The 27,816-nt window shown below is 42.7% G+C and overlaps 1 protein-coding gene across 5 annotated transcripts; it reads right to left on the reverse strand.

Annotated features, from left to right (window-relative positions):
• Window positions 1-1,184: 1,184 nt before the first annotated feature.
• Window positions 1,185-27,771, reverse strand: abl2 (c-abl oncogene 2, non-receptor tyrosine kinase). Of its 5 annotated transcripts, none has more exons than XM_005479139.4 (11): window positions 27,046-27,771; window positions 13,397-13,525; window positions 10,820-11,115; window positions 10,426-10,698; window positions 10,090-10,174; window positions 9,780-9,957; window positions 9,352-9,536; window positions 9,106-9,258; window positions 8,746-8,835; window positions 8,214-8,396; window positions 1,185-6,165 (listed from the first exon to the last, which is right to left on the reverse strand). In XM_005479139.4, exons 1-11 carry the CDS (start codon window positions 27,260-27,262, stop codon window positions 4,337-4,339), a joined length of 3,618 nt encoding a protein of 1,205 aa, XP_005479196.1. In that variant the 5' UTR covers window positions 27,263-27,771; the 3' UTR covers window positions 1,185-4,336. The 5 variants fall into 5 exon arrangements, with proteins under 5 accessions (XP_005479196.1, XP_003440045.1, XP_005479199.1 ...); XM_003439997.5 differs by having other exon boundaries at window positions 13,397-13,528; XM_005479142.4 differs by lacking the exon at window positions 27,046-27,771 and adding an exon at window positions 13,814-14,015.
• Between the last annotated feature and the right edge of the window lie 45 nt (window positions 27,772-27,816).

Below are 27,816 nucleotides of genomic sequence, written 5' to 3' on the forward strand. Positions count from 1 at the left end.
ACGTGCTCTCAGACTGCGCCTGATTGTTAAAGAATTTGCACGTGAGGAGAGGATTTTAAATTAAATTCTGTACCCAACAAAGAGAAACCAATATGGGAGAAACCGCTAAATACTGCTGCAGCACTCTTGCAGCATTTTGGATGAATTGAATGTTTTTCAGGGACATAAAAGACATGGTCAAAAGAAACTCGAAGATTCCTCTCAGTATTACTGGAGGCCAAGGTGATGCCAGCCGGAGTAAATATTGGGTGAGACAATATGTTTCTATGATTTTTAGGGCAGAGTACAATAACCTCGATTTTATCTGAATTTAGAAGCATGAAATTAGAAGTTATCCAGGTTTTAAGACTAATTGATGTGTATCATTTGGCATCATTGATAGATGAAGCTGGGTATCGTCTGCATAGCAGTGAAAATGTATGCTATGCTTTTGAATCACACTGCCCAAGAGAAGCATGTTTAATGTAAACAGAAGTGGTTCCAGCATGTAACCCTGTGGAACGCCATAATTAACCTCAGTGTGTGAAGAAGAGTCCCAATTTACATGAACAAATTAGAGTCACTACTAACTACTTACTACACACTAAAAAGTAAAATATTCTCTTCTGAATTGATGTGGAGTGGAAGTATAAAGTAGCATTAAATGCAAATAGCTCAAAATTACTCCACCTCTTAGCTCACACATTTTATCATTTTAAAACATGTTTGGGATCTCACACATTTTTTTTTTAAATTTCTGCCATGTGTCTATAAATGGATAAGTCACTTATACACTACTGTGTACAGCGACCTTGAGTGTTTTGAAAGGCGCTTTCAAATAAAATGTATTATTATTATTATTATTATTATTATTATTATCAACTGATTTGCTCATTCTTGAATCAAGACAATACATTAAGTAACATCCTAAAATTTTAATGCTAAGCATTTTATACTGTATGGCTTGGTAAAGAAAATGGATGGTATAACTGGAAAAGATTGGTCTTCTTCACTGAATCCTTTTTTCTGTTTTATACGGTCACGAAACATCTGAATATTTCAACTTGTATTTGATTTATAATAACCAGCAGAGTATTTACTAGGAAAACAATCAGTTAATGCCCTGACAGTGTCAACCTGTGATACTAATATCGTCTGGTCCACTTGAAATTTACTACAAATAAACCATCAACACACAAACCAAACAGTATTCATCAATATCTTTATTATTTACAATAGGCTTAACACTGATAAGCAAAACTTCACAGTAATATAATGTGAGCTTTAAATAAAAAACAAAACAAAACACAAAATATATATTTTGTACAATAAAAAAGTTAATGTTAACATCTGCCATTTTTCATCCCTGTTTAGTTTCACATATTTCATTACGGTGTGTCTGTGTGTTGATTTTACATTACATTGCACTCATACAACTGAAGACGCGGCCTTTGGTATATTGATACGTACACACGTTCTTCAGAGCTGTACTCCACAACAGGGAGACACGAGAAGACAAAATAAACAGATCTACAGGATTAATGCAGTCAAAAAACATAAATAAAGTCAATGTAAAGGACTGAGAATGAGCAGAAAGTTTGTGGTCAGGTTTAAATATTAAACAGCATTGGTCTTGAGATCAGGCTTGTGAGTTGGTACGAAATCAGTTCGCTGACAATCAACGACTGAATGCTTAAAAAATAAAATAAATAAAACTGTTCGGAATTGAAATGCATGATTTCAGGATTTTTTCTTTCACCATCTAAAAAGGCGAATTCACACAGAAAGTAAAGAGAAACTAAGGCCAACCTTTAGAACTGCTTGTCAGTTCTAAAGGTTTTAGACTGAAGTGTGATCAGATCAGACAGATATTTGTGTGACCGCACTAACAGCCACAAATAAACCCGATTAGTTACAGATTTTCCAAATAGAGTCCGACTGACACAACTGTTGATCCAATATTTTTTCTTTCAGACACACAGAACTAAAAACAAAATTCCCTAACGTTTATTGGGGTAATCTGTGTGTGTGTGAATGTGTGGATGACTGGATGTGTAAAGCGCTTTGGGGTCCTTAGGGACTAGTAAAGCGCTATACAAATACAGGCCATTTACCATTTACGCTGTGTTGCCGAAAGTCGCAGAGCACCCTCTGGTGGACAAAATATGGAATATCAACAATCATAATGTGGTTGAAGGGTGTTTCTACCATCTCTTCTTTCTAAATTTTAATGCATTTATTACATATGCTGACACCAACTGGCAAATATCCAATATAGCCAGAAAGCACATGTTGGCATCTGGCTGTTAACCTCCAAATGACAGAAACCGACACTGCAGTGACAGGATTACAATGTCATTGAAACTGAAACATAACGCATGTGAGTTTTAATAAGGGACTTGAACATTCTGTGAGTCCTCGCAGTGACAGTGTAAAAATTGTTTCACAAAAAGGCACCAAGAATTGTGAAGAAAGGTGGCATTTTTCATTTCATATTATTTAAAATGCACAAAAATCAGCTTGTCTAAAAGCATCTTGTTTGGGAAAAAAAGGGAAATTTTACTGACGCACAATAACAAGAAAAATAAAGAATGAAATGCACCACAAAATTTAGAAAAAAACAAAAAACATGCCATTGAAAGGCATTAAAAGTGTTACAGACTTGCAGCAGTGTTTACAATTTTACATGTACAGAGCATGTGTGAATGAACCAATGAGATCGAGGCCGTATCCAGTGTACATAAATATGAGAACCAAAGCAAGTAAACAAACAAAAAGGAAAATAATACAAGTTGTGTATGTGCTGTACACAATTCTGCTTGTGCTCAAAAACAGAGCAAATATCTCTGGACTTATTTAGTGTGATCAAAATAAAGTATGGGCCAGTAAATTAAATGGGAAAAAAAAAAAAAAAAATGGCACCTTAAGAGATTAAAGAGACACGCAGCTGAACATTCAACCAGGCTGAGAACAGAAGAATACATTCATAAAGCAGATAATCAGATCTGGGTGGATGGGCCTCAGTCTTGAAATACATCTCTTCAGTCAGAAACATTGTTTTTTATGCTGTGACCACAGATAAATCTTTTGATTCCTGGAAATGAAATAAGTCAAATATTTACATAGCTTTTCTTTTAAAATAGGTCTGTGCTTTAAAAAAACCCCCAAACAACAATAATTTAAAATTCAAGTTCATACATAGACATTCTAAAAAGCATTTTTCTGTGAACCAAATAATGTACAAATTGCTCATGTGCTGAAGACATACTGCAGTTTGTTGAGAGCTCAGTACTGTGTGATTAGTGTAAAGTAGGTCTCTGCATTTCGCAGCGTTCTTACATTGAAGAATGAGGCACTGAGGCCATGACAAGGCTACAGGGAATCCAGCACTGTCCACACTCAGAAGGACACTTATAAAAACACTGTCCCAGTTCACCTGCTCATGTGCTACCCTGTGCTCTCTTTCCTCACTCCACGTGTTTCAGCTCCATCGTACAAAACAACGAAGCAGCGTGCGAGAATAACTGGACATGATTAATGAAATGCTTCAAGGGGCTGGGGAGATTCCCCATTTTTGTGGCACTACGTTAAGGTGTGAACATCAGTCACTGAAGCAAAGACAAATTCTGTGAAGTGACGGCCCGTGTTCGTTCATTATGTTTCAGAGCTGCGGGGAATATCTGTCAAATGCACGTTTACTTTTGTAGGCAATCACTGAAACTTTTATTTAAATTAGCTGGACGTGGAAATTTCACGGTAACTATTAAAAAAACCCCAGAAAAGAAACCAGACTTTAACCCCACACAAGGGAAAAACAGGTGTGGGTGTTATTTATAACCTTTTTACACTTGTCCACTGGCCTATGAGAACGCCCCCCCACCACCCCTCGTACCTCGAAGGAGTTCACATGAATGTAGTTTCCAAAATGGCTCACGATCACTCAGTTCTCCAGACACAGAGGAAAACGGTACGCTTACATATTTGTAAAACAATTCTGGAGTTTAACTTGAGGGGAAGCAGAGTGAGCTTTACCTACTCTGCTGGCTGGCTACACACAGCTGACACACGACATTCAGGCAGCAAACACGCCTTTACATCAAGGCCACGTAAAGAAGTTGTGGTGAAACGTTTTATGGTGCGACTTGAATTTAGTTTGGTATATTATTTCTCAATATGTACAGGTTAGAGGAAAATTAGTGTCCACACTGGCATGTTATCAAACTGATTTGTAAACAAAAAAAAAAAGAAGTTATTTTCTGTGGTGATACTGTGAGGTACTGCAGAGATAACAAACATAAAAAGGAATCAAAGCGATCTGTTGGGTAGTTAGAGGTGGCGATTTGTGATGTCACAGTGGCTACCTCTGCACTACGTCACTAATCTCTTTAATACAGCTGTGTAGGTTATCCAGTACAGTGTTGGACCCCACGCCACCCAACCCCCCACCTCCTGACGACGAGGCTCTCAGTTCCTGCAGGCTGAGCTCCAGCTTCCCCACTGCCTCTCGAAAGGCAAATTTGTTCCTCATCTGAGGGATGCAGTCCACATAACCTGAGCAGTAGTCTAGCAGCTGATGGCCAGCGTCCAGAACCTGGCTGCTGGAGGGGCTTTCGGAGCTGGCGTGGAGTGCGCTGCTCAGGCATTCCGCGCACTCCAGCAAGACCTCGCGGTTAACCCGCTCCAAGGGCGCCCTCTCCACTTGCTGCCTAGTTCGCCGCAGTGCCACTTTGGAACCAGCAGACGGTGCTGTGTGCGAGGGGGCAGTGGTGGTGGCCCCATTGGCCATTTTAGTGGGGGTTGTGTTTGTGGTGGCAGAGCAAGAAGAGGAAAAGGAAGCGGAAGAAGCTGGAGGCACTTGTGGTGGTGGCACTGATGGTCTGCCTGTCATCATTCCTCCTGACATTCGCCCTGACCTTTGACCTTTTAATGTGTCCCCATTTACTTCCACAGGCATTCCTCCGACTTGCTCTTCTCCGTCGCCGCTGTAGGAGTGTTGCAGACTGCGCAGAGTAGGGGGAGGAGGCGGCGCACACTTGGGTTTGACGAGGCGTGGCCTGTCTCGGTCTGCTTGGTGCTCAGACAGCAGCTTAAAGCGGTTCCCCTGAGAGTCTAGCCCCACCAGGTGCACGTCACCTGGGCTGTGCTTCAGTGTGGGAGAGATCAGGACTGGGACTTTGTGGTTGTGAGGTGGCCCACCTGCTGCAGCTGATGACATGCTCAAGCCAGAAGACTTGGAAGGAGATGTCCAACTCTGCTGCCTGTCCAGTCCTCCACTCTCCTCTCTACCCTCCCTGACTCGGGACAGGCTGTCCGAATCCCCACCTTCCCCCCCAACCCCTGGTGCCCTCACCCCTACAGCAGTGCCCCGGGGTAGTAGCTTGGCTTTGGGCCTTTCCCTGATCTGTGCAGTCCCCTCATCCATCCTCCTCAGCAGAGTTTCTGATGGCCGTGCAGCCCCGTTCTCTGGCTGAGAGGTTGTTGAGGCAGTCCTCTCCAGAGGCGGTTTAGCACTGCGGTTCCTGGGTAACGTCAGAGCCATGCGCTCCAAATCTGGCAGCCCAGCTGACATTGAGGAGGTAGAATTGGACCTAGGGAAAGGTTTAGGCCCACCAACTATGTTTCCACCCTCGTCTGTGGAGCATGTCTTTCCTGTCCGTAGCCCCAGGGTCTTTTTAATGAGTCTAGGGGTAAAAAAGCCAGCCAGCCCACTCCAACTGCTACCACTTGTCACCTGTGAACCAAAGCCTCCCCCAGAGGGTTTCTGTCCAAAAGCTGCCCCGCAGCAGCGAGACTGTGCCTGGATGGGTTCCCCATGTGAGTGGGAAGGAGACGCAGAAAAGCCCCCTAAACTGTCTGACTGGGGCAGGGGAGGAGGAGCACTGAAATCGGGTGTAGGCTCGTACTTTTTGTGAGGTTGTGTCTCCATCTCCCGGAAGGAACTGCTTCTCTTGGGTGGCATTGGAAGGTTCTGTTGGTGCTGAGAAGACGGTGACGAGGAAGAAGAGGAAGATTTCTTTTTGATAAATGAGCTAAAGAAGCCAGTCTTGCGGTCTCGCGTAAATGTGCCCACATCCTGTGCATCCTCTAAAAGGCTGCTGGGAGATTTATCTCTTGACTGTTGCTTTCTGGGGAGGGCTGGGGAGCTGCCTGATCGGCTGTCCCCTCCGAGCAAAGACGACGCCCAACCTGGAAAGAAAAGAGGAAGAGGAGGAATCACAATCATATCAGACCGACTGAACTCAGGAGCACAAGTATCTTTGTTAAAAGCTTGCTTAATAGCTTAACAGAGACCGATAATGAAAAACTGCTTTTTGTCTCGCTCATCTATGCATCAATGTCACTCATGTCAGGCAGCTGATGCTGCTGTAATAAGATGGGCTGTTCCCTCATTCCATATTTCCTCCTTTGGGATTCACAAGCTGAGAAAAAGCATTCGCAGAAGGTGAACAGACTTGTTTTTGAGCCTGTGCCAGTCAAGGAAATGCACACAGTAATTCACCGATTTACAAGCTGCTGTTTTAAAAGATAATGAACACACTTCAGGGACTGAACAACAACAGAAACTGCACAACTTCTCTAACACAGAAAGCTGCTCTGTCGCTACGCTCAAAGAGGAAGCTGCATTTGTGTTACACTTCTGCTGACCTTTAAATTGGCACAGAACGCTGGGCAGTTTCACCAAACAAGCAGATGAAGTGAAACGAATGAAAGAGGAAGCTGCAAACGCTTTTTCATTACATTTAGAAAACCTGTGTGATGTGAAGCAGCAGATAGGAAAGCAATAAACCTCAGATAGCCCCCACACAGTTCCCTCTCTTTATGAATATTGTATACGTTTAAAAATAAAACAGAGAAAGAGGAAATGCTGAGATTCAGGATGTTCATTCAATGTTTGTGCACCGATTATTTCCTTATAGGCACTTTTAGAGTAACAGTGATGAACCATAATGGGGTTTTAAAGGACTTTAGTTTTGTTGTTTATTGTGCAACAAAAACTCTTTTACACTTTTCTTTTCTTTATTGGTGAATACACAAGTTCATGGACCAAAGCTTAAGGACTTATTATAGAATCATATTTGGCTTTCTTTCAGTTCATTTACATTTAACTTCCAAACTGTGGTTGCTCCACTTAGTTCCTGTATTAGTTAACAAACATAGGTAAACAGAGGCATCAACGCCCTCGCCCACGTGGATATGATTTTTATTTCAGTGAACCAAAATATTTATTCACACCTTGTTTTAGTGAAGTACGACCACATCAGGACAAAACTGACACAGTCACATAAGGAGGTGAAGAAAGGTACACGGAGACGAAGGGTTGACAGACCATTTTACACACCAGACAAACACACAAAAACCCAACATAAAGCAAATAAATAAGTAATAACTTAAAATAACAGACAATGTTATGTACATTTAATATTAGAGTGAGTGAACAGTGAAGTATTGATGTATCATCAAGTATTAATTGCGTTGAAGGAATAATATTAATGGCACAAATAGACCAAGAGAGAAAATAAACAAAAGCTTATGTTAATCAGATGATGACTGTGTCACAGTGAAGATGCAATTGTTTATTTGAACATAAAGACAGGTTACTGTATTAGAGTTTGAGGATCACGTCGTAGTGCTGGTGTCTTTTTACTTGAGGATGCTTAAAACATTTGATTTTAATGCAATTAAAAAAAAATACAGCTGTACAGGAAACTTGAGGCTGTTAAATCTCAGGCAGGACAAAAGTGCTCACAAGAGTCTGAGGATAACAGACAAATGTTCACCAAATCTACTATAAAGGAGATGTTCTCTGCAATCGTGAGAGACGAGAACGTCATTTGTAACCCTCGTGTAAAGAGCGCATTCATGCTGTATTCCTTTTATTATTTCATTGTTGAATATTTATTTGTTTGTGGGTTATTTATGCTTATTTAGTGTCTGCAAGCTTCATGGGTGATTAAAAAAAACAAACATACTTAAACGATCAGGCAGTTAGACATAATTATGCTGACCAATGAATGCATGCAGGCTTTTGCTGCTGGTCGGCCAAATGAATGACAGATGTCAGATGACAATGGTTATCGATCAGCTGTCGGGGAAAATGACAGCCATTCTTTTGAGACGGCGGGCCTGACGTCGCTGCAGCTGACTCTCTGAATCAGTGTCCTCCGGCGTACCTGCAGAATCATAAAGTGAAGCACCCGACTGGTTGGCAGTGACATGGGCACGGCTGGCTGTACCTGAGTGACCGTGCGTGCTGTGATCGGTGCGGCCGTCCAGTCCACCCTCGATGTTTTCCTTGTTTTCTGTGTGCTTGTGGAGTGGGCGAGATTTGGAAGGCAACAGGGGCATATCATGACTGAAAGACTGCAGCGGTCCGCTGTGATCAGAGGATGCTGTCTTACAGAGCTCCTCTGCCACCTCTGCAATGTGCAAAGAAGAAAAAAAGCATTCAACTAAGGGGCAGTTACTACTTTAATCCGACAAACTACGCGCTGCTCGTTTACTGACCAATCAAACCTGAATATAGGAGAGTGAAAAAAAGATTCCACAGACTGTTAAACTCCTGTTTGTACATGTTCACTTGTTCTTTCTCTCCTTTAATTCTTCTACTCTCACATATTTAACTGAATTACCTAAAGCCTTGTTACTAAAGGTCAGTAGGCTAAATAAGACCCAGTTTGCATGATCAGCCAAGTCAGTGCATGTACTTTAGAGTCACAGTGAAGGCAGGTTTAGAGGCTACATGTCATAAGCTGCACGTTCCTGTACCTTCAGAAATGCTCGAGCCATGAAACATCGTTTCGAAGGCTTGGTGGATCTCTGCAAACGAAGGTCGATCCAACGGGCTCCACTGCCAGCCTAACAGCATGACACAAACACAAAGACGGGAAAGGTTTTATTACATGAAAGCAATGAGACAATAACAAGCCATCAATCTTTGTTTACTTTGGTTTATTTATACTCTTTTGTAAAGCGTCCTTGGGTTTCTTGAAAGGCACTATGCAAATTTACACATAATTACTGTTTCACTTCATTCAAACTTGTACAGACAAGCACTCCCTGCGTGTCTCTGAAATGTGGTGCAACAACAGGCAGTTAAAAAAAAAAACAAAAAAAACATGCACTCACATGCCCTCATGAGTTCATAAACTTTGGGCGGGCATCCCTCAGGTTGCTCCATGCGATAGCCTTTCTCCAAGAGATCGTAGACCTGAGACAAATCGATACCCGGGTAGGGAGACATGCCATAAGTGGCAATTTCCCAAAGTAGCACTCCAAAAGCTGTCGGAGAAATGAGTTCAGAGGATCAAAGATGAGCACACTGAAAATTAGTTCAAGACGGCAAAACAAGGCTGGCAAAGCTGCACTGCTCACCCCAGACATCAGACTTGATGGAGAAGGTGTTATAGGCAAGGCTCTCCGGTGCGGTCCATTTGATGGGGAACTTGGCCCCAGCGTGGGCGGTGTAGGTGTCACCGGTCATCAACCGGCTCAGGCCGAAATCGGCAACCTTCACGACATGATTTTCACCGACCAGGCAGTTCCTCGCTGCGAGATCCCTGAGAGGTAAAGAAAACAAGAAAAAGTGGACAATTAGAAAAAGACAAGTCAAATATTAGACAAGTAAAAGAAGCAGCATGAACACACACACACACACACACACACACACACACACACACACACACACACACACACACACACACACACACACACACACACACACACACACACACACACACACACACACACACACACACACACACACACACACACACACACACACACACACACACTCCCCTTACCTGTGTATAAAGTTCTTTTTCTCCAGATACTCCATGGCAGAGGAGATCTGCGTGGCCATGTATAGCAGCGCAACAGCATTCACCTCATCGCGTTCACACTCTCTCAAGTAGTCCAGTAGGTTGCCATGTGGCATATACTCAGTCACAATGTAGAATGGAGGCTCTAACGTACACACACCTGTGGGGGACAGACTGGTTTAAAATAAATACTGAAGGAAACATGAGCAAGTATGTTTTAAAAAGGCACGGAAAATTATAATTTATATTCAAAATGGAAAAAAGGGGTTTAGCAGTATTCATAAATACTGACCCAGCAGCTGAACAAGGTTTGGGTGTTTAACCTCTTTCATAACTGCCGCCTCTTTCAAAAACTCTTCTACTTCCATAGTGTCTTCCTGTCATTGCACAAATAGAAACAAAAGAAAACCATTTTTGTTAAAACCAGTGGGTTGGACAGAAATGGGAAATGGTGCAGCAACATTAGGCTTAATCACATGTAATACCACTGTCCACCTGCAGGTGGTGATCTGTGATCATTTTTTGGGTCATGCCCCATAATTCACAGCTGCAAATATGAAAATGTGACACTTTACAGCTGCAATCTCTGATAAACAAATAGTCAACATGCATTAATTGCTCTTCGAACCTTTAGTGTTTTGACAGCCACAGTGAGGTTGTACTTTTTCCACACTCCGACATACACCTCCCCATACTGGCCTCCTCCCAGCTTGTGCTTCATGGTGATGTCTGTGCGCTCCATCTCCCACTTATCATGGATGGGTGACACACCGTACACTGTGGGCTTGTTACATTTGGGTGCAGGGTAGTGCAGCGTGGTGACCAGACCATCAGGTACAGTGGAGTGGTGATGGACCAGCTCGGCCAGAGTGGCGAATCGGCTTTCAGATGTTACGTACACCTGATGGGGAGGAAGCATGAAGGTGGATAAGGGGGGAAAAAAAGAAAAAAATAGTCAAGATCATGAAGAGAGCGAGTCTGTCCACAAAGCCTGTTCAATAATTTAAACCCAATCCTTCTACCTTCCCATCCGTGGCTGTGTTGATGCGGTAGTGGTACACTCTGCCCTCATAGCGCAGAGATATGGACAGCTGTCCGGGGCTGCTCTCGCTTTCTCGCACCAGAAAACTGCCATTGATAAGTGATGAGAGCAGATACTCTGCAGCGCTGCGGGAAACGGGCCCGTGGTACCAGCTATGCTTCTCCAGGCTGTTGACCGGTGTGATGTAGTTGGAGGGAACCCATCCCTGACCGTTTTTAGACCTCACTTCACTCCACTCTCCATTCTGGTTGTAGCCCAGCACACGCAGCTTCTCACCTGAACACATGAGTGGGTTGTGCAAACATATTAAAAGGTGCCGATTAAAATGAAGGAGTAGTCAGCTTATCGGTATCTAGACAATCCTGTTTTAATTGATTTGTTGTCTGTTTTGTTACACAACATGAAAGACAACTAGTTCAAATAGTCACTACACTGCTGTAATACTTGGATAACAGGTCAAACAGAAAGAAGAGGTTTCATGGGCATGACTCGCCCCTCAGTGAAATGACATCAAAAGCGATGGAACAAAAAAAGGGTTGGGTGCACATCATATCTGTCACAGAGGGCTAGGCAAAACTAGGCCTGTACTGACTTGGTGTGTTGTCTCTATCTGTCTGCCTCTGACGTCAGCGCGAGAGACATGAGGGAGCGGAGAGGCTGATGTGCTGGATACTTTAACCGGGAGGCACAACAAAATACTGAAAGGAGCGGTGATCAGACTTGCCAGTGGGACAGAGGTTTAGAGGAAAAGAAAATAGCTTAGTGTGGAAAAGAAGAGGGAAGATGTAGGTTAGGTGTGATTGTAGAACAAAATAAAAGGAAGAGGATATTGAGTCTATCCATCTTTTACACTCACCCTCCACTAAAACGCCAAGTTTACTCACTAATCCATTAACCTTTCAGCATCTTTCATCATGACAGACTGTGTTGGTCTTTAGGGGGCATTAAAATAAAGCAAGGGGCTTTGCTGGTGCAATAAAATTGGAAGCAGGAGGTCGGCTGCAGAAGCAGATGAAAGTGGACAGAAGTTTATAAAACTCACAAACAAGATTTTGCAATGCTTATCTTCTATCACAGCATGAAGGATAGAAATACACAGACTGTTCTGACTCTTTGCTTTGGCAAAACAGGAACATTACTGCCAGACGACCACGGTGCCTCCTGCAATGCTACTGTCATTTTTTAAACACAGGCTTAAAGTTGATTTGAACATAGTGTTGGGCTATCATTAGTTAGTTTAAACTTTGAGAAATAGCAGATACAAGGATTGTGTAATAGGCTGTTCATATTAAGCACTACAGTGCAATAAACACTTAACTAAAATAGCTACAGTGAGTGCTGTTAGAGTCATATTAATATTCAACCAACCAGTGCTGCAGGGCTAGCTCATAAAACTAAACACAGTGTACTAGCAATCAGGAGAACTACATTAAACAAAGATGGTTATCCATATCCAGCCCACCAATCCACTGGTCTCCTGTGTGTCTGCCTTGTGTGCCCAAGTTTTGTAGGAGTGGAAACACTGACTGTCTTGCTGCCTCACACTGGGAGCCACATGTGCCTGAAGCAGGGCTTTGGTCTGGCCTAGCCTAGTCAGGTCTGGCACAGAGAAGAGACAATGATTAGCCCCAGACATGGCCTCTTAAGACCCCTTCTGTGACCGGCGTCCGCGTGCTGCGCTCGTCCACCTGTTATTATTACAGTCAAGCCGATTTCATATTAACACAACATTAGAGGCCTGCTGGGTGTTTTCCATGCAACAGAGCAAAGAGTGGGATAGATAGCAAGAGAGAAGTGGAGCCTGGGAGCGCACATGTGCATGCATGTGGGCAGGAATCGCAGATTTACTCCATGAGTCAGGGTCTAAACATCATTTCCATCCCAGGCAGCTGCCATGGAAGTCTTAAAACGATGGATAATTAACGCGCTGCCACATTAAACACATTAGACTGGATGGTGACAGAAGCCTGGATGTCTGAAAAATATTATGAGGATATTTTAAGCTTATTGCCCAGGGGAGAACTGGATGAGTGGTTAAGTGCTGCTGAATGAGAGAAAAGAGGTCTGGACTAAAAGAGTGTGTGCATTAAGAGGCAGAGCAAATAAGAAATCTGTAATTATGGCAAAGCATGAGCATCACTGGTGTTTCAGGTATTATTCAGCGTGGAAACTATAGCATATAAAACTTGAGCTGGTCATGTGTGGGTGTCTGAAGATCAGATAATTGATGATGTCATGAGATAAGCTCTATTGACACAGAACATTCCTTTGGAATAACTGGACGACACCTTTCCAGGTGGTGCTAACTTGATCCCTGCGCTCTGTTGCAACAAGTGCTGTTTAGAAAGGTGTGGGTATAATGATCAGTGATGTGGACAAAAATCTCAAGCACTCTGTTGTAACCAGGCAACAATGTTTAGTGATGATGCACAGAAAGAATGCACTAAAGTTTTTGTGAAACCAGAGGTTGTGGCAGCGAGGGAGTTAGTAAGAAAGTATGAACCACCTAAAGAGCTTATTCAGTTTTTTCCCTTCCCAAATTCAGACTCGGGTTTACCTTTGGTGATGCTGAGTGTGTTGTCTCCACTAGCAACAAAGTCATAAAGTGCAACAAAGAGGTTAGGGTCGCTCTCGGCCGCGCCCAGAAGGTTCTCCTTGGAGCTCCAGCGCACCGCCTCTGTCAGAGCTTCTGGTACGAAAGGACAAGCAAAAGAAAAGACATTACATTACTATGACTATCAGAGAGATTTCATTCACACAGGAGAACAACATGATCACAACTCCACTGCTGGCTGGCACCTACAATGAAAAATACAGTAACAAAACCAAACAAAACATTGCAATTAGGAATTTTGCCAGCTAACAATCCCGTTTGACAGAAACTGAACACAAAAAGCTGCAGAGCAGCACAGCAGCATTTAAAAATCCTAACGTTTTTCCATAATCTTAAGACCCCATCCTGCTGACCGTCTACCTGTCTTTCGAGGTCGAGTCCCCAGTCTGAAACCTGTGCGGAGTTTATGGCCACTCAAAGCAGCCCACTCATCTTCAAAACTGCTGCTTGCTTGCAGGCACCTCAGAAGCATCACTTCACTCGGCCAACTCTCTTTAACTCACTTATCTCTAGCTACACAAACAGGCCTGCTGTGGGCCAGGTACAATCTGAGATGGGAGTGTCTTTGCATTTGTATTTATGAAGGGGAAAAAAAGAGGAGGAGCTATTAAACCAATGGGATGGGAAAGCACATAAAGAGGGGCTGAATGACACACGCACACGAATACATGCGTAGCTAACACGTACAGTGCTCTACAGCTGCTCCCAACATTGCTGCATGTCTGGACAGCTGCTTAAAGAGTGGGAGAGGATTGGGAGTAGAATGAAGGGAAGCAGGATGAAGAAAAGTCACATCAGTACAAGAAACTGAAAGCAAACAGAGAAGCTGCTACATGCATGTTTTTGCCAAAGAGTATGGAAGTCGTGTGCCAAAAGTGATCGAGTAACCCCCTGATTTTTAACTTTTTGGAGCATCTTTAAACATAAAAAATGCGTTTGTTAAATAAGAACAACGCCTAATCCATGTAATATGCTTGTACAATGTTATTTTACAATTTAATTAGCGAGAAAAAACAACCAATTTGGTTTTCACATTGCTTTCTAAAACATAGAGATTGTAACTGAAAGCAATAAATCTCAGTCATATTCAGAGTCAGATGAGTTTATTCTGGAGGCTGTAGTTTCCAAACGTATAGGATTTCAGTTCTGATTTATGTTTATAAACAAAGCAATACAAACCCCAAAATGATGGCAGGAGAATAAATGGAAGTGATATAACGCATGATGTCACCTACATGTACAGGCAAATGTTTAACAAAGGAACTAGCTGATTCATAGCAGATTTCCTCCTCTGGGATCAGCATCACTAAAGTCACTTTGACTGTCAAACCAGACTGTCCTGTTAAACCATCGTTTGGACTTGAACCTGGAACAATTTGGTGTTGGCACTTAAAGGCTGTTTTGAACTATTTACTGAAACAGACCATCCTGCCATGCAACAGCACTGCCACTGAGATCACAGACATGCAGGTTATGTTCAAGATGACACAACACGCACCAACGCACCATCTACCGTCCAATCATCACCATAGCGTCATGATTCCTGGAAGAGCCCAGTCAACCTCATTATACAGGAAGTAATAAAAGGGACTCAAGTTTTTAGAGACCATCTAAATTTTTGTCTGATGCGTCTGATGCAACAATTATAAATTCCTAGGAGCAACAGATTTGGTCTTTATTTCAAATATCAGCAGTCTGCAAAACTAACAAAAACACAACAAATGGGAGAACAATCACAGATGTTCACAATTCTTCTGGTAGACAAGGTTCTGATGAAAAACTATATTTTAATCATTAAGCCTGAGAGATTAAGGAAAACGCTTTATCTAGTTAAACCACATTAAAACACTTAATTTCCCCAGAGCAGTCCAGTCAAATTTAAACACTGAGTGGTAACTATGCTTTAATCACAGACACACAAAGCTGGCAAAAATTCATCAAGAAATTATCTTTTTTCCCCATTCTTAGCCTTCATAATTTGGTACACAGTCTACATGGGAAAAGCTCTCTGCTCTCATAGCAAAAGCTGTAAACACAACCTAAATCTTGTCTCAAACAATGCAGCTGTATATTGTCTACACTTTCCAGTATCTAACAATATCTATATACAACACTTGCCCACCTTTGTTCCGGACCAGCATGCACTGCAACGCAGCACTAGCTGTGACTTGACTCAGCCACAGTTCCCAGTACATCTTCTGCTTTGGCTTGGATGGCAAAAAGACTCAGTATCCACAAAAACGCCGTTTCCCTTCGTTCACTGTGACTCCAAACTGTTTTTAAAAAAAAAAATCCAACTGTGTCTCAGACAATGGAGACTGAGGAGCTCAAGGCAGCCCTCCAAGTCATCGCCTTCACTGTGGAGTATGTAGATTGTACACACAGCAATCGGAGAGCGAGAGAGAGACACAAAGGCATCTCCAGTCAAATTATTTACTGATGTAGTCTTTGACTTAAGCCACCCCGACTTCTGTTATTACCGTAGTGAATACCAGCCTCCTGCTGAAATCTACCCACTAGCTTTGATGTGGCCTAAGGGAGTCAAGATTTCCAAAGTCCATCTGGAGAACACAGACACCCATGACTGATGTTTGGAGTCTGAACCCACTCTGAAAGACGGCAAAAAGCGGCAGAGAGAGAGAGAGAGAGGGAGAGAGCGCAAAAAAGACATGTGGTTGGGGGGCATGCATATACAGAGGTTTGGGGGTAGGGCAGGGTATATGGCAGTGAGGAAGGACGTGTCCATGTGTGCGTGTATGTGTGTTGGGGAGTGTGTGAGAGCTGTGGCCAACAGCAGATGGCCGGTCTTGTTCCTCTGGGGGGGGGGGGGGTCCTTTTGACCCACACTTTTCTTCTGATGCATGTGCATAAACGATCATGGCTGCAACTGCTGTAGTCAGGCTGAGCCAACTGTCAGAGCTGCTCCTCTTACATATCTATGTATCAGATTGCGCTTCCCAGGAATGTCTTAATGAAAAAGGGACACAATGCCATTTGTCAAAAGGTCTCAATCTGAGAAATCTCAATTCCAGTTACAAGAAAAAGAAACCCCATCACTAATTATTCCAAGGCCTCAACCCGATCACATTAAATGATGAAATACTTCAATCATGCTCTTGGCCTCGTGTGCTGAAACGTTTGACTGAGCGAGCAGTTGGCCAGCGCGGGGTATGTCGTGTGCCCGTCCGGGTGCCTCAGTGAGTGTATGTGCTGTGATGTGCAACACATGTGCTCACTGAAGAAACTATGGCTTTGTGTTGAATGCTGCAGAGCGGGTGTTTGTGTCTGTGGGGTATGCCAAGCCTGCACCCCCAAGACAGCTGCGACAGAGGTGACCCTTGTACCAAGAGCACACATACTCACATATCTGTGCATCACATGCACAGATATCAGTGATGACACCATTCCCCTGGCTGTCTCAACAGCTGTTTGAATGTTTGCGCCTACAAGTGTCTATAAAGAGGTCACTTCAAGAGCCAAGCACCTTGTGGGGAGTAGTAAACAACACAGTAATATCTTCTGCACACCCTAATCAAAAACAATGCTGATTGTATCTTAAGCCTGTGACCAGTGAGGTAAGGTGGTATTTTCAGCTGCTGCAAAACAAAACATGGCAGCATGACATCCAGGAATAACTCTGCAAAGCACATAGTGACGACGGTGTGAAGATAAACGACTGGCTGAATGCAGGAAGTGCGAACAAAACCCTTATACAATACTGCGGATGAGACCCGCTTACACAAGACGTTATGCGAGCCTGACAAGCCTGTTCAGATCCTGCACTGTATTCACTCCGTAATCCTGGAAAAGAGAGACCTGGGGGCTGAAATGCATGCTATAACCTGGCACCACCGATTATCCTTTGATATTTAGCGACGATTATCCAGTTCTTAATTCAACCTCATAAATCTCTCAAGAGTTTATGATGTTTTGCAGAATTAGAGGAGACTTTCTAAGACATTCATGGAGAGTTTGAAGTCAAGAAAAAGCCTTTCACAAATGACCTGGACATGTGGCTTTACATTCTGTACAGCACATTACCATGTATACCTTTAAACATCTGGATCAAATAGGAAATCCACAACACGTCTGATGCTGTTTAATTGTACGAGTTTTAAGCAAAGTTAAGAACGCCTTAAGTGTCTCAGATGTGATGCTAAGCTGAATTTTTCTAGACATTACCATTCAGGTGAGAAACTCTGATAATAAACATGTCAGCTCCCTAGTACAGTGTGACTAGATCACTGTCCAGTGGATATACAGTCAGCAGGAGGAAGGCATGTGCCCTACTAGCACTCTTAACCCAAAGGTCTTGCTACACAGCAGAAAGCACGTCTACAGTACTTTGTCTCACCCTACAGTAACTCTATCAAAAACGAGTTCACAATTTAAAACATGGGTTTGTTATTTAGGTTTCGATCGTCTGCTTCTGGTTTTGGACTTCTAACTGACAAAACAAGAAAATGACTGAGGAAACTATTAGTCAATGATTCAATGATATAACAACTACTTGGCACATTTGTAACATGAAGCCAAGGACACGAAACACTGCTCACACTGTGTGTTGGCTACACTATGTAATAAAGTAACAACCTTCAAGTAACATAGTTTTGAATAAAATAACAATTTAGACTTGAAGTGGTTTACAAATAAAAGTGCTGTTTGAAACCCCCCCAATCTGAAAAAAATAAAAGGCAAACATTATGTAAGTAAATGAATCTGTTTTTAAGACATCAACAGCACTATGAGAAATCCATCTACATTTTGTGGAACAGACAACAGAAATCCACAGAAATGGCAGAGAGTCAGTTGTTGTTCATGAGGACTAGACAAAGGACAATAGCCTCATTAATGACATATCACGTGTGTGTGTGTGTGTGTGTGTGTGTGTGTGTGTGTGTGTGTGTGTGTGTGTGTGTGTGTGTGTGTGTGTGTGTGTGTGTGTGCGCGCGCGCGTTGGCACAGGAATGAATTCCCTGCACTTGAAATTGATAAAATGGAAACATGGAGCTTCTGCTTGCTGAAACAGTTGCTCAGTCCATCAGCTATGGCTCCATTGCTTACATATACACCTAATAATCACATACATGATGCATGTATGCTCTTACGCATACAGCTCATTCTTGTTATTACCGGCAGAGTTACATCACCCTCAACGGTGTTGCAAACCCCTCTGAGTAAATGCTAACACATGCACTTACAGGCCCCTGCTGGAAGCGCCTCTTCTCTATTCATCCATTACATGCCCATGTAGAGCGCCATGGCTACATCAAACACACCAATAAGGGAGTGGAACACCAGGACGGGCCTAAGGAGCAGTTGGATCATCCAGGAATGGAGCCTTAATTGATGCCTCGACCCGTCTCTCCCCTCTCGGAGCTTGTTATGGGTTAATAATGAGTTGTATGAGTGCTTCCCTCTAGGTGTGCTGGCAACAGCACTAATTGCTACTGTAATGTGACAGCAGGGAAGAAGAGGGCCATATGATGCTATAATGCTTCCAAAATGGATTCAGTGACACAAACTGACCAGTCATCACCAATCGATGCTCATTACAATAAAGGAAATACATATTATTACACACAAAATAATAACTCAGACTGCAGGGATTAAAATATTAATTTCTTGCATATGTGGATGATACAAAACTTCAGACCAAGGTGTTTATTTTGACAGCTTCTTACGGGTAAAGAGGTGTGACCACCAGGACAGAACTTTCTAAAGCCTAAGGGTACACTCTCCTCGTTACCGTTGCTGTGTTTGTCTTCAGTTTTTGCAGCGTGTTTACAAAAGGACCCGGTGACTAATCTTCATGTCTGAACAGCTAATCGGTGTATGGTGTGGTTAAGCTGTGCTAGGGTGTGGGTTTAAGCTGCTTTACCCTGAGTCATTTTAAAGAAACAACTGGAGCCAAACGAGGGGGATATCACATTATATGCATAGTCACAATATAGTGGAAATGCCCCTGGCTGCAAAACTGACCCACTGGAGCGGTTACATATAATGTATATGCCCTGTCAGCTTACTGCTTAGTTAGATTGTTTCTCTACTTGGTTTAAACATAATCTAATTATCTATTTTATATTATTTATTGCAGTATAATTATATAAAATTAAGCCTACGATCCTTAACAGATCAAATCTCTGAAAGCAATGTTTAAAAAACCTCTGAACTTCTGAACTCTTAGAGTAATCAAATGTATCACACAGGATATTGGAGTACAGCCGTGCCATGAGGCACACAGATTAAGGATTTCTCATAGGCCGGTCAGCTGGTGGGCAACTATGCGCAAAGAGAAGGACGCACCACATAATCCGCAGTAAGAGCTTCACCACATTACACCTTCACTAGCAGGGATGTAAAGGAAGAAAGAGTGTACGAGCACATAAATACAAGTGTGCAACTGCTTACAGTAAGCATGTGCAAGTGTGTATTTCTAGCCAAGTCTCCAGCCTGCAGCTGAGAAGATAAGATAAGCAGCAACGATAATGCCAGCAGTAGGGAGCTCATTCTAAGAAGAGATGATAATGCTAGCAGCAGAGGACTAAGCGAATCAGCGTTTAAGGGGTTTGGCTCGTAACCCATATCCAGTGCTACACCAGTGCAGTGAAAACTGATTTTACTGGGAGCCACTTCAACAATTTGGTTAGATCTTCCTACAAAGTTTAAAACATTTGGTGTTTTTAAGCTGACAGATGCAAGAGATGACTTTACCATCTGCACTGCCAATCACTCACTGTTCTGATTAATCCTCACCCTTTAATGATAAAAGCCACAGAGAGTTGAGGCCAAGGAATAAAAAACTAGGATTGCGGTTTGGGGAACTACAACACCAACTGGTAGCAGATGCAAAGGCTTAAGGCTGCAACTGGGAGTTGAAGAGCGAGCAAACAAAAACTTTGGGAAAAAGGCAGCTCTTTTTTTAATCTCTACTTTGTTATTTTTTCAATTTTATCAAATATCATAGCTGACACTCAGTTAACTGAATTCTTTCCTGCGTGGTAACAGTTGTTCATCGTAAAGCACTAACATTTAACGGACATTTAACTCTTCTTAGACCGATTTGGGATCGAGGCCTGTCTCTACATCCAGGAGTCAGCAGAAGTTTGGGCTAGGAGCAAATTATCAGTCTGCTTGACAGAGAGGTTTCAGTCGTTTGCAGTACAGAGCAGCTTTGGCATGAGGAAAGCACAGACCAACATAAATTATTTAACACACAACCATCATGAGAGTGCACAACGGTGCATGTAATCTTCAGGCATAAGTCATATTTATCAGTGTTAAAATTATCTGCACAGAAAGACTTTGCTTCTGTGCAGCACCCGCTGTATCGCACTTAATACAATCAGACTCATCAGTTTTACCCAAATTTCTCACCCAGAGGAGGTGTGGTCATGGCTCCTCCTAGTGGTTAATGGGAGTCATTAGGACTAAGAAGCTTATTTTATCAACATATTATCTTAAATCCAAGATATTATCTCACAAAGGGAATTCAAATCCTCCCCATAGCCACTGAGGTGTGTGAAACAGCCATCTCAGGATACTGCACTGCCTGCTGCAAGACTTATCCTGGTTGTTGGGAGTTTTAGCACATAGAGTCCACAGAAAAGCAGATTTGCCTCTAATCTAATTTCACCCGTGATGCAAATCAGCTTACGTCCTTGAATCCTGGATCCAGAAATCTCACATCTCCTCTGGGCAGATTTACCAGTACTGTATTGTAGATAGAGCTGGCTCCATGTGCATCATCAGTACTGCAGTTTAAAAGAAAAAAAAATCCAATCTACTGATCTGTCCCAGTTTCTCTGATCTGTGTAGAGTAAAAATAGATCAGACTGTTATTTTGTTAAATTTATAAACCTTTCAGAAGGACTGTGGGGTTTCTTTACACGTTTAAATGTAGGTTATCTTGTGTAAAGGTGTTGTGAATGGTGACAAACTGCAGCACAACCTTGAATCAGAAATTCTATTCACAGTTTATCGGCACATTCAACTCTTCTACAAGAGCACAGGACACTCCCCCCACTGCAGTGTATCAGATGAACCCACTGCAGACATGACATCTCTGAACTCCTGACAGTGCTGAAGAGGGAGACCATCAATATGTTGCAGCCACCGATTCACCAATACTGCAACTGAACCAATAACCCTGAGAGGCGACTGTTTGACCAGCTTTCTTTGAATCAGCACAGAGGCAGTCTGCTCCTTGTTTGTCCTCGTTCAGCTTAGCGTTTTTAAAGCCGGCTTGTCTTTCTCCTGGGGTATTATTTGTAGACAATGATGCCACATTAGAATTGAACTGAGGAAACCTTCAGCAGGGGACAAGGGCAGAGTCACCTTTTTTAAATTCGCTAAAGAGAAAGCCTGCCCAAAGCTGCAATTTACAGATGTCTCAGAGCGAAAACAGAGTCCACGAGCCAAGCATATCGACAGCCAATTTACACCAACAGCCCCAGCCTCATTTGTCGCCCTAAAACGACAAATGTGGCATACTGATAAAAACTCTAGAAAGCATGTGCACGTATAATACCCTCTGACACGAGAAAGACAGGCAGCAACACAGAAGCATGAGTTCAGCAGACAAACGTGCATTCCTCATAGACTGGCACCTTTCAATTACATCTCAAGAAGGCATCATTAAACCCAAGAAGTATGCTAGTCTGTTATAAAGTATAATGTTTGTTATGTAGAAGCAGGATTAATGCAACTTGTAGCTTTCAGTGGTGTCAACAGCCATAATCCCGCATATGTGTAACCTGTATGCATACATTTAAAAAACCTTTTTCAATTAGTTAAAAAACAATCTGTATTTTAGGATTTTTAAACAGTTGTGTTTAAGAGGTTTTGTTTTTTCCGGCTGCATACTCTCACGAATGCTGTGATGGAAATACATTTGAAAGCTGATAATTGGGGTTAATGTCAGTGGATACAGGGTCACTGCCTGGTCAAACTTTGTGATGCTTAATTGCCGCTCTGGCACCGTTGGAGTTTTTGTTTTTTTTCCTTTTTTTGTGCGTTAGCAAGCAAATAAGCAGCTGGGAAATCACCAAACGTGTCATTTTAGACATTTTTGAATACTGAAAACATCCTAAACATTTAAGACGTGGCTGAGAGTCTGCATAAGGTTAGTACTGCTAACATTGTGATGTAGACCTTGAACTATGGAGGCTTACATTTATGACATCTGCCCATATCTACTAACAGTGCTAAGCGCTCCTTCAGCTGTTTGACACTTAAATACATATCTCAGGAGTGCAATGACTGCTGACACTCTTAGTGGACGTGCACTGACTGGAACTGATGCTGAGGCTGTTCTGTTGGAGTACAACAGCAAAGCGATGGAGAACAAACTTCAAATGTGGGAATCGAGGGTAAACGCACATTCCTCTGGGGTATATCCAGTATAGATGTTGGCTGTTGGGCTAATGTGTCTGCTGTTAGGCTAATCAGACTACTATAAGGGTGTGTAGGTTAGTCAGTAAACTTTCAGATGCACTCTCTTGTGGTCGCCACACTGTAGGAGATAGCACACCATGTTACTACCCCCCATGAGTCCTGCTGGTGTGACTGGCAAAGCCATACATAAACATTACAGTGCTGTGCAAAAAAATCTCACAACACCTGCCATTTTTATATTTTGCTATGAAAATGGTGTTTACCGAAACCTGCAAATATACATGGAAATGTGATATATGTCACAAACAGAGTTTATACAGTTCCAACAACCTTTAAAGTCAGTATTTCATATGACCAACTTTATTCTTCAACACAGCTTGAACTCTCTTATGCAAGCTTTCCTGTAATTACTTTAAGCAGCTTTCAGGAATAGTTTTACTGGCTTCTTGAAGGATATTCAAACCTATTCTTTGAATGCTGGCTCACTTTTGTTCAGTTCTCTGTAAACATGATCCCACAATGCTTCAGTAATGTTGTGGTCTGCGCTCTGAGGAGGCCAATCCATGACTGATAGTGTTTCCTGATAGTGGGTTTTTCTAACCAGGTGTGCTTTTATTGCACTGGCAGTGTGTTTGAGAACATTGTTATGCTAAATAATGAAGGCCTTACCAGCCAGACGCTTTCTAGATAGGTTTTACACCATGCAGTACTGACTGTAAAAAACCCCCAACACCACATCCACACCATGTTGACATATCCCAACTTTTCAGCTCACAGTTCTTTAGGAATCACCTTGTTGGTGCAAAAATGTAATTTTATTTCTGTCCAACTGTTTTATCATTGACATTTTTCATAGACTTAACTACAGAAATGGGGTTGTTTTCACAACAGTTTTTACAACTGCCAAAAGATACAATTTAAAATTAGTTCTTTGCCAAGTTGTTTGTTATGTGTACCTATGAGTTAGGTACCTCGTATTCCTGAATGTCTCATAGGACAGTGTTAAGTAGCTTTACAAACAAAAACCTCTTTCTCTTAATGCTTAGGACGGTACTGAATATGAGTGACAAGGCAGCCAACTTCCAAAGAAAAGTTCTGAAGGAAAAAACCTTCAGAAGGCCTGGAGCACTATTGCTCAACAACACTTCAAAAAAACATAAATGACAAGAACATCTGGCTGCTTGGAAACGAAATATAAATACATTAAGCCTGACTCAAGTTTTTTGCACATTACTGTACATCAAAGAGCAATTTTGCAAAAAAGCAAAACCTCACCTACTTGGTTGACTCATACAATATATTAACATTTAATTTTGCTGCAATGGAACCAGAATTTTCCCACATAGGATCAATCAAGCACATCTCAACTTTGACGTCCAAATGAACAGATAAGCAATCTCAAACTATATAACTAACTTATAATTTACTTATTTTCCCACAAAATAATGATAAATAATATGAACTTAAGGAGCTTTCATACCTCACAAAACATTATGCAAAAATAACAAGTTGCTTTGTGGCTTTTGGTCATACTAAAACCGCACCAGTGACACATACATTTCAGCTTGTAAAGTGCAAATATATTGGATTTGCTAATGCTATTAACAAACTAGCAATCATTTTTGTTTTAGCCTAAACGGTAAGAGATACTTCCTAATAATCAAAAGGGCTTCCTTTAAAATGTAAGATAATGCTGTATCATTATCGCATGAATAGACTACCAGCAAAAAGGCAGTTTTATATTCAGTGAAAGACAGAGCACAGTTCCAAGCTTCCTCACTTAAGAGTCTTTGTTCTATAGAGATTGAAAATGTGACGTCATTGAGGGGTAAAACCGCAAAGGATTGTGGGAACCCAAGGCAAGAGGTACTAGCGCACGCAGGCTTTCAATTGAAATAAGTTACACAGCGATAAAAAGAAACAAAAAATGCCAAGAACCTGTTGTATTATTAACTGCACAAGCCGGGCGAACGACAGCCGCATGAAGTCGACGGGAAATGCGTTTGGTTTTTATCGGATTCATCAGATTTTTGTCTCAGTGATTGCCCAGTACGATTACAGCATACAATATTATTATCACTGCTACATTTCTGTAATGCATACCATATATTCTTTGCACTACTAATTAATTACCGTGAGCTAAAAGGTCCTATTTATAAACGGTTCACGAATGTGTATTTATGAAGACGATTTGTGAGACAGGTAAACTTACCGTTGTGCGTACGATGGTCTTGTGCTCAACACGGTGCATTTCTAGGTCCTGTACCCATCCGTCCGTGAACTGCACCTGGGCCTGTTGCAGTGACCTGAAGTTACTAAAAACGTCATGAGTGTATGCACTCACTCCAAGAACCATGTAATTATAAATCTGAGCGTGGTTAAAGTTGGGCAGCACGCTGATGTCTTTTGTCCAGTCTGTGTGCTCGTAAGGGTCTAACCCTTTCACTCCTTTGATTTTTTCCAAGTACCTTTTCTTTGCCTTTTCCTCGAGTCTGTCTTTGTACGGACCGGCATTGTTCTCCTTCGTTTTGTACATTATTTTTTGGAGAGAAAAGAAAAAGCAAGACGGTATTGGAACGTGAGAAAAAACGTTTTGCGGTGCTGCAAATGCTTGCATTTGATGCGGTAATTTAAATGTCCTGCCTTCACCTCCCGGCATGCAATGCGCGAAAGTCACGTGGTCTGTCAATCTCTATTATTGTGTGCTTTGAAGAGTAGCAGTCTCTCTGCAGAGTGGCTGTGTGACTGCATCCTGGATGCTATAAAAAGGCTACTCCTGCCCCGACACTGGAGAAAACAGAACAGTGCCGACAGTGAGCGGTGTTGCACTTAGTGGGTCTGCCTGTCTGTGTATGCACTTCAAGCTGAGAACTGTTACTTTTGAGATGTGAGAGCCAGGAACTGAAAATGCTTTCCATTCCCAAAAGGTTGCACCTTCCATGTGTCCTTGCTCACTGCAGTGATGGGAGGGCGTTTGGTCTGGGACATCAGTGGAAAAAACTAGGCGAGTTATGCCAGCAGTTTTACATATATGCGGCATGTGTGACGTAAACATTCATTGTAGGGCACATACGAATGAGAAACCAAGCCAGCAGCATGTACACATCAAACTTTTGACAGAGTTTACGCTCCGAGTGTTCAATCAAGATGTGTGAGCAAACGATTAGGAGAAGCTCTTTGTGAATAAAATACATTATAATGAATATGAGATCATGCAAACCTAATGGATATGCTATAGCCTCCATTACTTATAACCCCAGAAGTCTCATTAAGCAACCAGCTGAGAGGGCTTTGAGGAAGAAGGCGCGCCGACTCTCAATGACTCAAAACAGAAAGATACTGAAGATCTGCAAGCAGATATCAACTTGAATACACTGCTTTGAAGCTGAAACACGGGTAGCACCTCTTCTGTTTTTTGTGGGGCCCAAACCCACATTACTTTTTTTTTTTAATCATGAGTTACCTTATGTATTATCTGATCTTGAGGACAGACATGACAAAAACAGTATAACAAGAAAGGAATAGTCTTAAACCTTGACGTTTCCTCTGTGTCAACATATAATCACAGAAGGTCACTTAAATAATTGACACATTTCCCATTAGATCAATCTGAGCAGTCATCTTGCTGAGCGTGTTGTAACAGTAGACAGAGGATAGAAGCGAGCATGTGAAACCCACTAGGTGCTGTAACGTGAGCCTGAGGTGGTTTCTATTGTGAGTTAATGGAGTGGAATTGTTAGTCAACCACCGGAGGCAAGAATCAGTGTTTCCAAACAGGGTATCACATAGAGGGGTCTTGGAGGAAACAAGTTAACCTCTGGATATGACCCCTTGAATCGAGCACAGAAGACTCTTCCTCTCTTTAGGAACAGTAGACCTCTTTTCGGATCATTTGGTGACATGCATCACATACATACGCCCCAACAAAGTCATGACTTGGCGTGAAATCACGGCAATCTTGTTACCGCTATTCAGTAAATAACTCGCTTCTCTGTGCATACACAAACAATAGAGAAATTAACACACAGTAAAATGGATGAGGCATGGAAAGCTAATGTTGGATGGCATGGCTATTTCCGCTAACGCGTCGTTGTCAAATAGCATGGAGTCGGTTAGCGAATCAGCAGAAAAGAAAAAAAAATCCAAATAAGATTTTACCTCCGCTTGTAGGTTGACAAGTATTTATTTCTCTTTACCTGAATGCTGCGTGAATATATTGATGCCTGGATCGGGCACATTGACTGGAGCTGTCCTGCCTGGTGGTGTCCCGGTGCTACTGCCGGGTTCCCGGGGTCTCCTCCCGACGCCGCTCCCCCGGTTCCCCTTCCCTTGGTGTGGTTGGGGCGCGTGGGGCTGTGGTGGCTGGAGCCCGGTCGATGTACCCTCACCGACTCGGCCAACCTGCTGTCCCATCCCGGTAGTTTGGCGTGAGGACGAAGCAAGCAAACCCCCCTCCGCGCGTCTGGTTCACATTCCCCCAAAGCTGGAGCGGCCTGGCCCGAATACTCTTCCTCAATCCCCTCCTCGCCGTTCTTTCAGTGGGCTAAAGTAAAACTAGCCCGTGTTAGCTCGCCTAGCTAGCCCGTTAGCTAACGTTAGCGGCTATCAGTGAAACCCACCCACCCTGCCTTTAACAATAAAATCCCAACCCCGGCGTGTGACAGCGACTGCCCCTAATTCCTTGCTCCGGGTGGCATCCGAGTAGTAATAAAAGACACCCGGTTGGCTATATTCGGTCAAACTGAAGCTAGTTAGAATCGTTTTGCCGTTATCCGGCCGCTGCGCGCCCCCTCTGACGCCGCCATCTTTACCGCAGAATAGAAGATGTGTGTTGCACAAGGCGGGGGGTTCGCCTGGATCCACGATCCACTGTCAGCGTGATCCTCCACCTCCCCAGCTCCAACCTGGTCCCTACACCCCCACAGGGGACATGTAGAAAACCTAAAAAGTTTAGAATTTCTTCCCCA

This window comes from Oreochromis niloticus, linkage group LG23 (assembly GCF_001858045.2).
Source record: "Oreochromis niloticus isolate F11D_XX linkage group LG23, O_niloticus_UMD_NMBU, whole genome shotgun sequence".
Classification (NCBI taxonomy): Eukaryota; Metazoa; Chordata; class Actinopteri; order Cichliformes; family Cichlidae; genus Oreochromis; species Oreochromis niloticus.

Coding starts and splice junctions, on each gene's coding strand:
- abl2 (XM_003439997.5), bottom strand. CDS start 27,262: ATGGGACAGCAGGTTGGCCGAGTCGGTGAGGGTACATCGACCGGGCTC. Junction 9,537..9,779: donor AAAAAGAACTTTATACACAG/GTAAGGGGAGTG, acceptor TTTACCTCTCAG/GGATCTCGCAGCGAGGAACT. Junction 9,259..9,351: donor CATCAAGTCTGATGTCTGGG/GTGAGCAGTGCA, acceptor TTTCTCCGACAG/CTTTTGGAGTGCTACTTTGG.